The sequence below is a fragment of the Pan paniscus genome, chromosome 5, assembly GCF_029289425.2.
Source record: "Pan paniscus chromosome 5, NHGRI_mPanPan1-v2.0_pri, whole genome shotgun sequence".
Taxonomy (NCBI): domain Eukaryota; kingdom Metazoa; phylum Chordata; class Mammalia; order Primates; family Hominidae; genus Pan; species Pan paniscus.
In genome coordinates this window covers 22,508,500-22,525,871 of record NC_073254.2, presented here as the reverse complement: position 1 = coordinate 22,525,871, position 17,372 = coordinate 22,508,500, and the positions used below count along the sequence as shown (strand labels likewise).

The 17,372-nt window shown below is 46.9% G+C and overlaps 2 protein-coding genes across 2 annotated transcripts in view; one reads left to right on the top strand and one right to left on the bottom strand.

Moving 5' to 3' along the window:
• Window positions 1–3,521, top strand: part of TXNDC5 (thioredoxin domain containing 5) — a 29,616-nt gene extending 26,095 nt beyond the window's left edge. Inside the window, exons 9-10 of the mRNA XM_034961411.3 lie at window positions 568–697; window positions 1,788–3,521. Coding sequence (XP_034817302.3) covers window positions 568–697; window positions 1,788–1,910 — 253 coding nt within the window. The 3' untranslated portion in view covers window positions 1,911–3,521. The remainder of the gene's footprint in view (window positions 1–567; window positions 698–1,787) is intronic.
• BMP6 (bone morphogenetic protein 6) overlaps window positions 3,321–17,372 on the bottom strand; it is a 156,739-nt gene continuing 142,687 nt past the window's right edge. Inside the window, exons 5-7 of the mRNA XM_008952874.5 lie at window positions 5,893–5,969; window positions 4,945–5,055; window positions 3,321–4,852 (exon numbers count right to left, since the gene is read on the bottom strand). Coding sequence (XP_008951122.4) covers window positions 4,703–4,852; window positions 4,945–5,055; window positions 5,893–5,969 — 338 coding nt within the window. The 3' untranslated portion in view covers window positions 3,321–4,702. The remainder of the gene's footprint in view (window positions 4,853–4,944; window positions 5,056–5,892; window positions 5,970–17,372) is intronic.

The following is a 17,372-nucleotide window of genomic DNA, read 5'->3' as shown; positions in this document are numbered from 1 at the left end:
GGCTGAAGGGGAGCCATCCATACGGCAGGAGGGGGTCAGAAGAGACAAGGGAACAGAGTCGGGTAGAAGGGAGGGTTTGAACCAAACTTAATCATGGCCTTGATGCTCACCCCACATCGCTGAAGTACCAAGGAGGCCTTAAAATGGTTTTGAAATTGTGAGACCATAAGCAATCAAATCTAAAATGTCTTTGGCATTCAAGTGACCTTTTAGAAATTGTGTGGCATCTGCCCTGTTCCCTGTTCCTCTGCTCCTGTGCTTTCATAAACCAGTTAGCACAGTTCACCATGGCATGGAAATGGTCTCAGAATCTCAACTTGTTTTCAGACTGGCTTGCTTCTGTCACGTTATCTGAAAGTCTACCTTGGATCAACTTTTGGGTTCTTCGTTTGGGATAGGAGGAGGAAGAGTTAATGTGCACCCAGTGGGAGAATTTGGTATTTTACAAATTTCTAGGCAATTGTTGACTGTCCCATACAGAAGAAACAGAGCTTGTCTTGGCAGCAGAGTGTAGGTGAATGATCTCGACCCAGGATTTCAACGAAGCTGCCATTTTTCTCGTCTTAGGTGTGGTCATTGTAAGACTCTGGCTCCTACTTGGGAGGAACTCTCTAAAAAGGAATTCCCTGGTCTGGCGGGGGTCAAGATCGCCGAAGTAGACTGCACTGCTGAACGGAATATCTGCAGCAAGTATTCGGTGGGTACTTGGATGGATGCTTATGGGAGCTCTCAGTATGGGGGCAGATCCCAAGGGAACTGTGCCTCAACCACGATAACTCACTCTGCTCTCATCTTCTCAACAATGTGGTTTTTATGTCCCTTTGAGTTGTTTGGAGAAGCAAAAGAGATCCTCTCTCAAAGGGAAGGCATTCTTCTTCTCCGCCCGCTTTGTAGTTAGTATCCATGTTTCAGTGCAGGTTTTCAGGCCTTGCTGTCTGAGTAACAAGGCCGTGAAGTAACAGACCCCACGCCATAGACTGTGGGGCTTCCCACACCGCGACTCTTGATGATTGACCAGTGGTCTGTAGCCTTTGCCATAAATACCCGAGTCGCTCATTTTTCACACGTAAGCCAGCATTATAAAATGCAGTGGCTGAATCTAAGAATCATTTCAACATAACCTCCTTTCTGAAAGGGCCATGCCAGCAAGTCGGTCCTGTGCTTGGGTTAACTAGTTTCTTCATTCCAAGCTGTTAGCACAGTCTGATGGCCTGGAAGATTTGTCATTTTTTTTCTTCTTTGTTATTCAGACACTTTTGGAGCCTTTTAGATGGAGAATAGACGTAACCCAGACATAGTTTCCTTATCATTAAAAGATACCAGTTGTTTTTTGTGCCCTAAAATTCTTAGAAACGAGTTGCCACTGAAAAATGTATCCTCAAGAGGATCTTGCTCTCATGGTCTGGTCTGCAGACCACCAGGGCATCGCCAGGGAGGTCGTTGGAAATGCAGACTCCCAGGCCTGCTCAATCCAAATCTGCATCTTCAGCAGATCCGCAGGTGATCGTGTGCACAGTAAAGACTGAAAGGGTCTGCTTTAGGGTAAAGTCGTTCCTTTGAGGCTGATCTTTAATGATGTCATTTTGAATTCAGAAGTGAACACACAGCCCCACGGCTTTGCTTTCTAAACAGTAGTCTGCTCCTGTTTTAATGGAATATACACCTTTAAAAATTAGCCACAGAATTTTCCAGCCACAACGGTAGGAGTGTATCTGGTTTTATTTAGGAAGCAATTTGCATGTGATCTGGACCACTGGTTTGCAAACTTTTTTCTTTTTTGTTTTAAGGTACGAGGCTACCCCACGTTATTGCTTTTCCGAGGAGGGAAGAAAGTCAGTGAGCACAGTGGAGGCAGAGACCTTGACTCGTTACACCGCTTTGTCCTGGGCCAAGCGAAAGACGAACTTTAGGAACACAGTTGGAAGTCACCTCTCCTGCCCAGCTCCTGCACCCTGCGTTTAGGAGTTCAATCCCACAGAGGCCACTGGGTTCCCAGTGGTGGCTGTTCAGAAAGCAGAACATACTAAGCGTGAGGTATCTTCTTTGTGTGTGTGTTTTCCAAGCCAACACACTCTACAGATTCTTTATTAAGTTTCTCTAAGTAAATGTGTAACTCATGGTCACTGTGTAAACATTTTCAGTGGCGATATATCCCCTTTGACCTTCTCTTGATGAAATTTACATGGTTTCCTTTGAGACTAAAATAGCGTTGAGGGAAATCAAATTGCTGGACTATTTGTGGCTCCTGAGTTGAGTGATTTTGGTGAAAGAAAGCACATCCAAAGCATAGTTTACCTGCCCACGAGTTCTGGAAAGGTGGCCTTATGGCAGTATTGACGTTCCTCTGATCTTAAGGTCACAGTTGACTCAATACTGTGGTTGGTCCGTAGCATGGAGCAGATTGAAATGCAAAAACCCACACCTCTGGAAGATACCTTCGTGGCCGCTGCTGGAGCTTCTGTTTCTGTGAATACTTCTCTCAGTGTGAGAGGTTAGCCGTGATGAAAGCAGCGTTACTTCTGACCGTGCCTGAGTAAGAGAATGCTGATGCCATAACTTTATGTGTCGATACTTGTCAAATCAGTTACTGTTCAGGGGATCCTTCTGTTTCTCACGGGGTGAAACATGTCTTTAGTTCCTCATGTTAACACGAAGCCAGAGCCCACATGAACTGTTGGATGTCTTCCTTAGAAAGGGTAGGCATGGAAAATTCCACGAGGCTCATTCTCAGTATCTCATTAACTCATTGAAAGATTCCAGTTGTATTTGTCACCTGGGGTGACAAGACCAGACAGGCTTTCCCAGGCCTGGGTATCCAGGGAGGCTCTGCAGCCCTGCTGAAGGGCCCTAACTAGAGTTCTAGAGTTTCTGATTCTGTTTCTCAGTAGTCCTTTTAGAGGCTTGCTATACTTGGTCTGCTTCAAGGAGGTCGACCTTCTAATGTATGAAGAATGGGATGCATTTGATCTCAAGACCAAAGACAGATGTCAGCGGGCTGCTCTGGCCCTGGTGTGCACGGCTGTGGCAGCTGTTGATGCCAGTGTCCTCTAACTCATGCTATCCTTGTGATTAAACACTTTTACTATCTCCCTTGGGAATAAGCACATACAGGATTAAGCTCTAAGACAGGTGTTTGTCCTTTTACCATCGAGCTACTTCCCATAACCACCACTTTGCATCCAACACTCTTCACCCACCTCCCATACGCAAGGGGATGTGGATACTTGGCCCAAAGTAACTGGTGGTAGGAATCTTAGAAACAAGACCACTTACTTATACTGTCTGAGGCAGAAGATAACAGCAGCATCTCGACCAGCCTCTGCCTTAAAGGAAATCTTTATTAATCACGTATGGTTCACAGATAATTCTTTTTTTAAAAAAACCCAACCTCCTAGAGAAGCACAACTGTCAAGAGTGGCTTCAGCTTTGCATCACGAGTCTTGTATTCCAAGAACATCAAAGTGGTACAATTTGTTTGTTTACACTATGATACTTTCTAAATAAACTCTTTTTTTTTAAAAGTCTGGTCTTTCCTTCAATGTTACAGCAAAACAGATATAAAATAGACAATAAATTATAGTTTATATTTACAAAAAAAGCTGTAAGTGCAAACAGTTGTAGATTGTAAATGTATTATTTAATCAATCAGTTTAGTATGAAATTGCCTTCCCAGTACATGATTGTGAAAAAGACATTTAGAAAATATTCTAAAATTTAATCTGAGCCTCACTTTGTACAAGGGAAATCATGATTTCCGTTCATAAACAGCATGCTCATCCCCCTAACACCATTCTTATAAGCTGGGCACCCTCATTTTATTTTCTTTGTTGGTTCTAACCCTGTGGCGTGGTATGCTGTATAGTAAAAAGGCAGAGAACCACTTTACTGAAATAGATACTAGAGCCGGCAGTCCAGAAGTTAATGTGCTGGTCAAAGAACCGTTCTGGTAAAGAAGAGGTGAGCATTGCCTTCACGTGTTACACGGTTACACACTCCTTGTAGCCTCACCTCAGTGTAATCAGTCTACTTTTGGTACTAGCAAAGAGTACAGCAAATGGAGTATTGAGGTGTAGAAATGGTATGTTTTGGCTGAAATAAGTGTATTTTCACACCAACAAAACTCCAGCACGAACATACAACAGCAATGACTGAGACAAAGGCGCCCCATGGAGCCCTGGCTGTGGCCTGGGCTGTGCGTCCTGTGGACTTCTGGGAATGAAACCTGAACACAGAGGCGTTCCCCCCACTTCCCCAATTTCTGTTCTCTGTAAAATCTACCTTTGATAGACAGTACTGAACCAGCTGACCCTTTAGCCAAGAATACATTTAACTCCTTTGAGATTATTTTCCCTATTTACTAACAAACACCCCAAATAGCTTGATCTACAGCTAAAACTAATTTTGGTGGGTTTTTGGGGGAGGAGGGTAGGAAGAGCTTCACGGTTATGTTTCTGCAGTTACCAGACCTTATGCTACAGACATCCAAACTCAGCTTGCTACAGACCAACAACTACTCACGTCATTTACCAAGTGAGCAAATTATTAATGAGGTCCTTTAAAATCTTCTTGGGTAATAAGGCACTGGCATGAGATAGTTTCAAAGTCTCATCGTCCCACCTCCAACTGTGCTTCCGTGTTTTTTAAGGCAGATGTAATCTAGGAATCCAAGGCAGAATGTGTGTCCCCAGCATCTGGTTTCGAGTTAGTGGCATCCACAAGCTCTTACAACCATATTCCTGTATTTTTTCAGAATGACATTGGAGTTGTCATCAAAGTAAAGAACCGAGATGGCATTTAGCTTAGTTGGCGCACAGCATGGTTTGGGGACATACTCGGGGTTCATAAGGTGAACCTGTTCCAAAACAGAAGGGGAGAAGGTACCTTAGAAATGACACCTGGTCTTGGCTTACTCCCACTTACAAAACAAAGTCTCCGAGAGCTCACCAAGGTCTGCACAATCGCGTGGTTGGTTGCATTCATGTGTGCGTTGAGTGGGAAGGAGCATTCTCCATCACAGTAATTGGCAGCATAGCCCTTGGGTGCAATGATCCAGTCCTTAATTTCATGCAAAGGAAGCAACAAAAGATGAGCATGCACTTCTCACACTATTTGTGCTTTTCAGGAATGCTGTGAAAAGGTATTTTTCACATTGCACAGGCAAAGATACAGATGGAGGAAGGCTTAGGAATTTGTCCAAGTTCACATTCAAGTGGCAATGCTGGGAAGTGAACCTGGTCCATCTGACCCCAGAGCCCTTGCTCCTTGCAGAGGCCCACAGGGCCTCAGCTGCTACCTGGAAGCACGTAGGTTGCCAGCAATAGGTGCTTGGACCCAAGCAAGCCTCTCCAGGAGCCCACGGTGCTCCTGCGGAAGTAGTGCCACCTGCATATGGAAGCTACCTTTTATCGCTCACCACCTGTGATTAAAGTTGCTGCCTTTCTTACAAACTAGTGATGGTTCTCAGGTACGAGGCAAACGTGTGCTCTTCTGCATCGTTTGGTGAGCTGGTTTGCAGCCATTGGAGATGTTAACCATTAGGTAATTTTTTTTCCAACCCTGTCTGAATTAAAATTTGTTTAAATGCCCAAATAAATGTATGTCCTATGGGCTTTGAAAGGATGAGGTGAGAATATTGGGAAATGCGGCTATTGATTTTTGAGGGATCACAGAGCTCAGGCACCCTAGGAAGGTGTTGGAGCGCCTGGTGCCCCACAGACTAAGCTTCCTCTGCCTTACTCCAGGAGCCTGAGCATTTGGGAGGGCTCCTCAGGACTTCCACAGAAGGAAGCAGCTCAGCCTTCAAGCTCTGGGTGTTTGGTGATGGCTGCCACCATTCAGATGAGAGTAAACTGCTGAGAAAGGACCTTTGTCCCCCGTGTCCGGAGAACTCACCTGCCATCCCAGGTCTTGGAAACTCACATACAGCTCATGCTTCCTGCAGGCTGTTTTCAATTCACTGCTGTTGTAATCTGTTGGAGGAGATCAAAATATGCACCCATCAACTCATTAATTCCTTCATAGAGAGTTTACCACATGCCAGGCTCTGTGCTAGGCTCAGGATAGCCTCCGAGATACAAGTGTGGTCACCCAACAGCTACATCAGGTTCCTGACTGTTGGCTTGAATGTCTTACGGAGTCCGTTTTGTCTACCCTGGGGTCAGTACTGGGAGCAGGGTGACTTGAATGGACACCCTTAAGCAACAGAGGTGTGTTGTGAGCCCTGCTGCATGCAAGGCCTATGGAGGCGTGGGCCGACTTGCCCAGTACACCCCGGAGGCGCCTGACTGGGAAGGCATCACATTCACATGATCAGACAACGCTACTAGGCAGGATTTGCTGCAGTCCAAACAGGGAGCATTTTGAAACTGCACAGGGGCTTTCAAGACAGCTGCCGGGCCAGAAGAGTATCCTGAAGGAGGAGTAATGGTGGAGTGGGGCCAAACCAGGAGGCCCAGGAACGGGGGAGAGGGAGACACCATGCAGGGGCAATACTCTCTCTGGCTGTACTCCCACCTCACTGCCAGGGTTGAGCTCTTGTGTGCTGATGCAATAACACTAAGCCAGTGGTTCCTCAGGAGACTCTGCTGAAGTGCATGTACCCACCCTGTGCAGCACAGGGGCCACTAGCCTGGCTTAACTGAATCACCAGCAAGAGCACTGGGGGTGCCCCGATTCACTGAGGCCCACTGGAGCGACTCTTACGTGACATGCCTTCTGCCTGGCACCACGGCCGATAGACGGTAAGTCAGACATGGCTTTCCTCCCTCCAAGAACTCAGTGAATGAAGGGGTGGTGTAAAACAGACACACAAATAACTCCAATACAAACCAGAACATGGATGCTACGGGCAAAGGCCATAGGCAAATATCACACAGGCAAGGGCCATAGGCAAATGTCCCTTCAGAGAAGGGACAGTTCAGAGTGGGAGTGAGAGGAAGAGAGAGGAGTTCTGCTGGAGTGGATTTAAGGATGTGTCAAGCAGGGTCAGATGAGATAAAGCTGGAGAAATGAATGGCCTAGGCTGCCAACCACAATGCTTCGGACTTCCCACCAGAGGCACAAAGTGAGCCTTTGCAGGGTTCTGAGCTGCAGAGCAGCATTTCCCGCTGTGATTCAAAAGGGTTAATCAATCTGGAGTTGTGTTGGAGAGTTCGAGAGAGGACGGAGAGACAAAAGGCAAGGAGAAGGCTTTAGAGAAAGGTCATCTAATGTGGGATGTCAGTGGGTGTAAGAGCCTAGGTCATTTGCAGGCTATCCCTTCCCTTTTCAACTACATAAGCCAGTAAGTCACCTAATTGTTGAAAGCCTGTTTGAACTTGATTTTCTAACTTCTACCTCCCAGTCTTCCTGGCTCTGAAGCAGGAGAGAGCGTGCAGATTTCATTAATTTTTTTTTTTCTTTTGAGACAGAGTCTTGCTCTGTTACCCAGACTGAAGTGCAATGGCACGAGCTCGGCTCACTGCAACCTCTGCCTCCTGGGTTCAAGCGATTCTCCTGCCTCAGTCTCCCGAGTAGCTGGGACTACAGGCGCGAGCCACCATGCCCAGCTAATTTTTTGTATTTTTAGTAGAGATGGGGTTTCAACACATTGGCCAGGCTGGTCTTGAACTACTGACCTTAAGTGATCTGCCCATCTCAGCCTCCCAGAGTGCTGAGATTACAGGTGTGAGCCACCATGCCCCACCAGATTTCATGATTTTTTAAGGAAAAGAGACAAACAGTGACTCAGGCCAGTGGCCTATACTGGGAGAAGAGATGGGGCAACTTTTTTAGGTGGTTTATAATTCTAAATTTATTTATCCTCTCCACCTGCCTATGTTACCCAACAGAACCACCCTGCCTGTAACTTTAAGGACCCCAGAGAAGCCCTGGAGGGAAATTTTCACAATGCAGGACAAGGACTCTCTCAGTAAAAACAATCAACCAACTATCACCATGAGACAGAAACTTCCTACTGAAAAGAACCCCTGAACAAAAATGAATCAGCCACACAAAGTCTCTCAAGAGGATGGCTGGAATGCAAGGGAAGACCCAGAGGACCCCAGAGACTGTGGATAAGAGTCATCTGAACTAAGCTCTAAAGGAAGAATACCAAAACAAAACAAAACAATAACAAAACTAAAAACAAAAACTAGAGGAAAAAAAAGGAAGAATACCTAAAATAATGGAAGGAAGAAAAGAAGGACTAGAAACCTTAAAGCAAAATTATGGGGAAAAAACATGAAAAAAGAACAGGTAGATGTAAAAAGAGTCAAATAGAACTTTATAAAAACCATAACCATTGAAAATAACAATGAAATCAGATTAGATATAACTAAAGATCAGATTAAACAGGTTAAACATTAGTTGTCTAATTAACAGATTAAACAGATTACTTAACAGATTAGTTATACATTAAACAGATAATCATCAAATTACACATAACTGAAGACAGAATTAAAGAAATTCAACAGTATATTTGAAATCTCTTCAAATATAGCACAGTCAATTGGCCAAAATACATGACTCTCTCTTTGTAAAGAGACATGGAAGAGAGAATGAAAAGTCCAACAAATTTCTAATAGGAATTTCGGAAGACAGTAATAGGGAGTAGTAGTATTTGAAGACATAATGACTGGGAATTTTCTACAACTAAAGAAAGGCAAACATCTTTAAGTTGAAAAGGCCCAAAGAGTTCCAAGAGGATCAGATAAATTCTTATCTAGCCACATGTAGTGAAATTATATCAAACACATAAATTCTTAAAAGTAACCCAGAGATAAAAAGAAAATTACTAAGAAACACAAAATGGATAGCAAACTTAACAAAAATACACATTAAAAAATTAAATAATATGAAAATGATGCCATCAAACCTAGAATGCCATACCCAACTGTAGTGGATATTTACTGCTTTTGCTACCCAGCTTTTGGCAACACTTCGCATGTGGGGGAATGCCTAGATAGGTGGGACTCAGAGCCCCATTTCCCACGACAGATAGCTCCCCTCTTTGTCCCCTAGCATCTGAAGTACGGACTCATGACTTCATCAAAGCCAATCAAATGTCTCCACCCTGCAGTGTATAACCTGAGGGAGTGACTCAAAGGTGAAATCAAGAATGGGGAGTACGGCAGCCAGTGTCTAGGGTGATGACCACATTGGAGGGATCCAAAGCACATTGTTCCATGACTAGATCTGAGCCTTGATTTCCTGAATTAAGTCTCCAGCCTTTTTGTTGATTGGGTAAGTTCCCTGGTACGCTTTTCTCTCTCATTACAGTCTGCTTCTACTGCATGCAATCTAGAGCACTGTGATAGTTAATTTTGTATCAACTTGATTGGACTATGGAATGCCCAAGTAGCTGATAAAACTTTTTTTTCTGCAATGGGGTTTTGCTCTGTCACGCAAGCTGGAGCACAGTGGCACAATCATGGCTCCCTGCAGACTTGACCTCCTGGGCTCAAGCAATCCTCCCACTCAGCCTCCCAAGCAGCTGGGACTACAAGAATGGGCCACCACAAACTAATTTTTAATGCAGAGATGGGGACTTGCTATGTTGCCGAGGCTGGTCTTGAACTCCTAGCCTCAAGCAAGCCTCCTGCCTTGGCCTCCCAAAGTGCTGAGATTACAGGTGTAAGCTACTGAGCCTGGCAACTGTTAAGACATTATTTTTGGGTGTATCTGTGAAGGTATTTCTGGAAGAAATAAGTATTTGAGTCAGTAGACTGAGTAAAATAGACCTGCCCTCACCAACACGGATAGGTATCATCTCCTCTGTTCAGGGCCCAGAGAGAACAAAAAGACAGAGGAAGGGCAAATTCTCTTTTATCAAGCTGGGCCATTGTCTTCTCTTGCCCTGGGACATCAGAGCTCCCAGTTCCCAGGGCTTTGCACTTCAGGACTTATACCAGCAGCCCTCCCCAGTACTCAGGGCTTTGACTTCCAACTAGGACTTACACCATTGGCTCACCTGGTTCTCAAGCCTTTGGACTCAGACTGAATTACACCACCAGCTTTCCTGGTTCTCCAGCTTGCAGACAGCAGCTCATGTGACTTCTTGGCCTCCGTAATTGCCTGAGTCAATTCCCATAATAAATCTCCTCCTATATATATATCTCTCTATATATCCTATTGATTCTGTTTCTCTGGAAAATTCTGACTAGTAAAAACCCGGACTAGCTAAATTATTATTCAATAGTTAGGGCATAGAGAGTACAGGGTGGCAGTGTGCTATCTCACATAGCGTTGACAAGCTTGTCTGGATTTTTTTGTTTTTGTGGGTTTTTAAGAAATTTTTGAGACAGGGTCTCATTCCATTGCCCAGGCTGGAGTGCAGTGGTGTGATCATGGCTCACTGCAGCCTCCAACTCCTGGGCTCAAGTGATGCTCCCACCTCAGCCTTCCGAGTAGCTGGGTGTACATCACACACCTGGCCAATTCTTTAAATACTTTGTATAGATGGTGTTTCTCTATGTTGCCTAGGCTGGTCCTGAACTCCTGGGCTCAAGTGATCTTCCTGCTTTAGCCTCCCAAGGTGCTGGGATTACAGGTGTGAGCCACCTCGCCTGGCCTTGTCTTTCTGTTAAGGTATCTTCTAAGCAAAAGAGGAGCCTTGGGAGTGAGGCATGAGGCCATCTGGGGTGAGAGAATTTCCTAGAGTGGGAATGACAATGTGAAGGCCCCGAGGAAGCAGCCTGCTTCACCTATTCCAGGAACAACCATGCGGCGGCTGTGATGTGTTTATTAGCAACCCACATCCTCTATCAACCTCCTGAGCACACAGCCAGATGACATTTCCCACTGCAGTTAGCTGTGGCCATGTGCCTGGATTCTGCCCATGAATGTGGGGAAGAAGGGATGTGTGGTGCTGCCAGGCCTGGCCCTCCTAACCACCTGCCCCCTACCCCATCAGCCTTCCACTCACTCTTTCCTCTCCTGCCAGCTGGGTGCAGCAGGGGAGTCTCCTGAAGACCCCAAGGTCCTAACGCCCTGCGCTCCTAAAGGTGTCCTGGGTTAGATTAGATGATAAACTGCATGATCACACTACTTACAGTCTTAGCCTGGGATTTTCCCCATCCAACCTCATTCTGCTTGTGAAGTAAGCTTCCTCCAAAATACCGTCTCGTGCTAGGGACCAAAATCTCCATGAAGACCATCTTGGCATCATTTGGTCATGTAAAAAGCAAAGATTTCTACAAACAACTTTCTTTCCCAGGTCAAGCAGACATGGGCAGTGTGAAAATAATAAATATATCTCTGGTCTTTGTCCCCAGTTCCTGGCATCAAGCTTTGACAACCCTTGGATTTTCCTGAGTGTCTTTGTTATGCTCCTGCGGCCCTAGATTGTACACGGTGAACCCCACACACTCTCTAGGACCTCATTAGCTTCAGGATGGGGGCTAGTTACACCAAAAAAACCAAGCACAGGATTAGGGGGTTGGAACTTTGGCTTAGCCTGGCCTCTGGGGGGCTGGAGATGGAGTTCAATCATGTGACCAATGATTCAATTGTGCAGAGCAATTAAACCCCACATAAAAACTCCAGACACTGAGGCTCAGTGGAGCTTCCAGGTTGGTGAACATACTGATGTTTCAAGAGGATGGTGCACCCAAAAGGGTGTGGAAGCTCCAACCACCCATGCTTATCCCCTTGACCTTGCCTAAGAGTCTCTTCATTTGGCTGGTCCTGAGTCATACCTCTTATAATAAACCTATGATTGTAAGTATAGCACTTTCTCGAGTTCTGTGAATTGTTCCAGCAAATTATCAAACATGAAGGGCGGTAATGTGAACTCCCAAATTTGTAGGCAAGACAGACAGAAGCATGGCTGCCCTGTGGACCTCACTTGTGCCTGGTGTCTGAAATGACAGTAGTCTCCTTGGGGACCCTGCCCTTTCACTTGGGCCTGTGCTAACTCCAGGTGGCATCAGAATTGAACTGAGGCCAGATGTGGCGGCTCATGCCTGTAATCCCAGCACTATTGGAGGCTAAGGTGGGAAGACTATTTGAACCCATGAGTTTGAGATCAGCCTGGGCAACACAGACCCTGTCTCTACAAAATATAAAATTAGCTGGACATAGTGGTGTGTGCCTGTGGTCTCGGCTATTTGGGAGGCTAAGGTGGGAGGACTGCTTGAGCCCTGGAGATTGAAGCTGCAATGAGCCCTGATTATGCCACCATACTCCAGCCTGGGCGAGAAAGCAAGACCCTGTCTCAAAAAAAAAAGAAAAAAAAGAATTGGATTGAATTGCAGGACACTTAATTGGTGTTGAAGAATTGCTGGCAGAACACAGGCAGAGACCACCACTTCATGTCTGGATTTCCAGTTTCTTTTTCTGCTGGATGGAACCAAGATGACATAGTCAAAGGGCTTTGCTTCTAACTTCACCAGCAGTTCTGGGTTTCTGTGAACCTGCTGTTGATTTGACTCTCTCAATGCTCAACAAAGAGAACCTTCTCTGGAAGAACAGCTATTTCTTTTAGCGCCAGACACTGGCATTTTTGTTGTTAAGTAAGGATCAGGGCCAGAGAGAGGAAAAGGAGGAATTCAACTCTCCTGTTTTTCTTCCTACAGATACTCTCAGGCCATGCTTAAATTTCCTTATAATTCCATGTTAAGTGCTGGCAAAGAACGTATAAATATTTGTGAAGGTTGATGCTCCTTGGAATACCTGTGTCTGCCACTCAGGGTCAGTACCCTGGGTTCTGCATGGAATTACACTGACACACTTTTTTTTTTTTTTTAAACAGATTGACAGATTACAGAAAAACCTTTCCCCTCACTCCCACTGCCCTTGGTATTGGTTTTGATGAATGGGCTGAAGAGGGCCAGTGGAAATGTATGTGGTGACAATTCAACAGGAACATGGTCACTCCAGTGGGACAAAGAGAGGTAACACAGCTTTGCCCCAATGGATTCACCAGTCAAGGGCAGGGCAGAGAAAGGAAGTGAGACAGCTAGAGAGAGGCAACAAACCAAAAACCAGAGAAGCTGACCCAAGACAGAGGAGCCTCCCCCACCACCCCCGCCGCCAGGACAGAAGCTCTCAGTGTGTGACTTGTAGGTGGCCTGTGCCGAATACTGGGGATCATCAGGGAGTTTCTCTAAAGTGCGGAGTTCTCAGCTCAATCCCAGACCCATGAGTCAGAGCCACTGAGATCAGGCCCCTGGCTGTCCACATGCGCCTGTGACACCAGAATTGGAACTGCTGCCCTCTAGACAAGAGGCTCACACACAGGTAGCGCTACTGCCCTGCTGAGACACAAAGTCTGTCTTGGGACCCCAAGGTTCCCCAGCATCCCCAGACACAGCTGCAGTCAAGGCCCAATATTGGTCCTGAGAGACATTTTCAAGGGCTCTGGCTTTTTCAAAGTTGAATACACAGTGAAATCTGGTCCCCCTCAAGGGCAGGGGCACCAGCCGCCCAGAGGCAATTTTCCCCCTCAAGACAAGGCCCCAGGTGCTCATCCAGGGCAACTTGGACAAGCAGGGCCCAGCCATAGGTGGGTTTGGGCAAAAAACTGTTGAGTGATCAGGTGACACAGATGACAAAATCCAACAATCATAAAAGCCCCCCAGGACGAATTCCTTCCATAAGCAGAAGGTAACTCCCTGGCCTGCTCTTACACAGGCAGAAACATTCCTCTCGCCAAAGATTTTTGAGCTTTGAGAATATATCAGATGTTAATTGCCTTCAGCAGCACGGCTTTCAGTCCCATTTAATAAACTGCTTCCGTAGGGAAACCTTCAGGTACAATTAGTATTAAAAAGCCCAAATCCTTCCTCTCTTCTCCAAATGAACATCACAGATATTTGAACATGGGTTTTAAGTGGAGATTTTTCTTTTCTAGCACCAGAGTTGACTTCTAATTTGTCCTAAAGCCACTGAAGCAAAAACCATGATAAAATACTCTGCTTTCCTTTATAACCCCTCAATACACACACACACACACAAAACTATTTGTAGGAAAAAAATGGTTTTGGACATGAGATGTAAATGGGTTTCCTCTCACAGTGTGGGACAGGCAAGTGGGGCCCATGATACAGGAAGCTTCTAAAACTCCCTTCGGGGATGGAGATGAACTCTAAAGATCCAAGACAGGCCGGGCGCGGTGGCTCACGCCTGTAATCCCAGCACTTTGGGAGGCTGAGGCAGGTGGATCATTTGAGGTCAGGAGTTTGAGACCAGCCTGACCAACATGGTGAAACCCTGTCTCTACTAAAAATACAAAAAATTAGAGGGGCATGATGGCACATGCCTGTAGTCCCAGCTACTCGGGAGGCTGAGGCAGGAGAATCGCTTGAACCTGGGAGGCAGAGGTTGCAGTGAGCTGAGATTGTGCCACTGCACTCCAGTCTGGCAACAGAGTGAGACCCGTTTTTTTTTTGTTGTTGTTGTTGTTTTTTAAAAAAAAGATCCAAGACAGACATGCCTGTTTCCCCTAAGGAAGGTTCTTCAGCAAGACTCTCCATGATCTGTAGTGGAAAAGAAGGTGGCAGAGACAGGCACCATCCCCCTCAGAAGGAGAACAGAGTTGGGCAGAGAGGTCCCAGCTGTGGTGCCCAAAGCGTGTCTTTATGAAGCCTTTATGTTTCCAATACGTTGCCTTCATTTTTCCAATACTTTGCCAAAGGGAGGCTTGCATCTCATTTAGGCCTTCTGCACGATGAAATCAGTGGTAGAGAAACAGGTAGAAGTGTCCCATACATTCCCGATGGCGGGACCATGTGGAAGTACCTGCCATTTTCTACCATAAGAGACCGGGGTGTTCCAATCCAGAATTCACCTCGGAATAAAGCATCAGGTCCAGCCATGGCTCTGAAATCCCTCTCCCAAGCCCCAGGTGTGTCTTTCATTATCTGTCATTCCTCCATGTTACCTGGGGGCCAGTACACCTGGGAGGGGTTGGGGGCTAACTTGAAAGGAGCCATATGGAGGTGCATTTTTCTGGAGTCCAGCGGATGGAAGGGAGGACACAGTGATGGAGTGAGTCTTCTTGTCCTTGAGACACAACTGAGCTTTCACATCTGAGAGTCCTGTTCTGAGGGTGGTGGTGGAGGGGCCATAGCTCCCTTCCTGGGGGCCATCAGGGGTACATGCTGCAGCTCCCAGCACACACGCCTCTGGCTGATCCCCTTTCTCTGTCCTCTAGCATCTTCCTGCCCCTGCTCCTCCTGTTGCAGGTACACGTTCCACACAGGCTCTGCTGAGCTCCTACAGTCTGCTCAGTTCTGGTGGGGAGTTCTCATCTCAGTTGCTAGGCCTTGGACCTGACAATCAGCTTCCTTGCTGATAGCCTCTGCTCCTCGACCTTAAGTCCTGGTCTCCCCTGTGATGACTGAGGAGACTTTCCATCTATAGGAGAAAACAAATGGGAAGGCTGCTGGGGCCCATGTGACAGTGACGGGGCAGGGCATCCTAATCGTCCCAAGGCAAACCGAAAACTGCAGAATAGCTCTCTCATCCAGTGCAGTGAGGACAGGGCACCCTTGGCCCCAACAGAAGGCGGCTAGCTGGGCTGGGACTTCCTCACAGAAGCCATGTCCCCAGGCAGCGGCACATGCACTGTATACATTGCCTATACCCCCAATGCAGGGGTCATACCCCACACTAAGCATAACATCTGGGTTAATTCCATCCAGCATCCTTTTTATCTGGCCCTCCTGAAGAGCCACGCACACAGCGAAGTGCAAAGGAGCCCACTGTTGGTTAGCTCTGAAGCTCAATCCCTATATGCCATGACGGGCCAGTGACAGGCAGGCTTCCCTGGCACTGGAGGCCAGGAGAGGCCCATAGGTATGAGACCCAGAGGAGAAGGGAAGGGCGCAGCCACCATCCTGACTCTCAGGCAGGCATTGTGCGGGGAGGCTGCACCGCGGGGCTGGAGGGCCACCACGCAGCTGCTGCTGTGAGCATGACGGGGCTAGGGCGCTGCAGCAAGCCTGTGGGCTCCCAGGGCGGGTGCGCCTGAGTCACGGCAGCCAGAGCCAGCCTGGGTCCCAGTGACCCTGCCTGCTGTGCTTTGCAACTTCAGTAGAGGAGGACAGCGAAACAAAGGGCAAGACAGGGAGAAGGGAAACAAAGGCAGGGGAGAGAGAATGTCAGGGACACCACAGAAAGCAGGTGAGAAGGAGGGAGAGGGAGAGAGGTGGGGAGGGAGAGGGACAGAGGTGGGCAGGGAGTCGTCTCCTCACCAGGGCTTCTGCAGAGGGGCCACTTGGCTGCCCTGGGCTGACCCTGCAGGCCCTGCCAGCTCAGCCGGGTGTCCCCGCTCAGCAGGTCACACAGAGCCAAGAAAATACCAGCATGGCAGGGGACTGGACAAAGCGGCATGCTCCACATGTATTTCCCAGCTTTCCTGAGCTCAGGCTACAGACTCTTCCCAAAGGAAACTTGTTTTTTAGAGGGAATAATTCACTACTTTAATTTCCCTTCTCTCCTAGAATGACAAGGGTGAGGGCCACATAGAGGTCGTTAAAGTGGCACCTCTGTCTTCATGGGCCTGGCCGCTCTTTCCATATCTCTGGGCCTTATCGGCCCCATCTTATCCAAAACAAGCCTCTCGCTCCCACTCGCCCAGCAGAATCAATACAGCCATTGAAGAACGCGCAGCAGGTGCCAGCTCCTTGTGTCACCGACACTACGGGAGGCCAGGGACCACACTGGGGTTTTGATTTCTGGTGTCAATAATCTCCTAACAGTTGATAGGGCTGGGGTGGGGGTGGACAGTTTGATCACAGTCTAGATTTTGTTTATAATTTGGATGGTCAACATTGAGAAGCAACAGTGAGGCCCTATTTTTTGGTTGCTCCAGGAGATTTCAGGATCTCATAAGGCCCCATTTAATCTGGGTGGGACTTTGGTCTCTTTTCAGCCTTTGTCTTGATTCTAAAAGAATATGGAACTGTCCTACAAATAGACAAAGATTTCCTTTAAAAACTTAGCTCTAAGACCTTCTGTGCTCTAAGCACCTTCTATACTCTCTGCCACTTCCTAGACTGAGTCTCCTGGCCCTAGTGCCCTCCCAGGGTTGGCAATGATTGGGAATGACTTAGGCATCTCACGGTACCTGCATAAGCTGCTTCTTATTGCCTTTTAGAATTGTTGCCATTTGCACATTTGCAAGGAGTGAACCTTGGGAGGAGGTAGAAGGGAACTTTCCAGTCTGTTCCATTCTTTGATAGCCATTATCCTCGAACAAGAGTTGTGCATGATAGAAGTGAAGCTTTTGATTCTAACTTTTTTTTTTGGTGATTCTAACTTTTAGATCACTATTTGCCATGACTGTCCTCCATGTCTATGGAGAATTAAGGTTTGATTTCATATAGGAAGCCCTGAACCAAACTCTACTTAAACAAGACATCTGCAAGCCAAGCTGCAGGCCCTAAAAG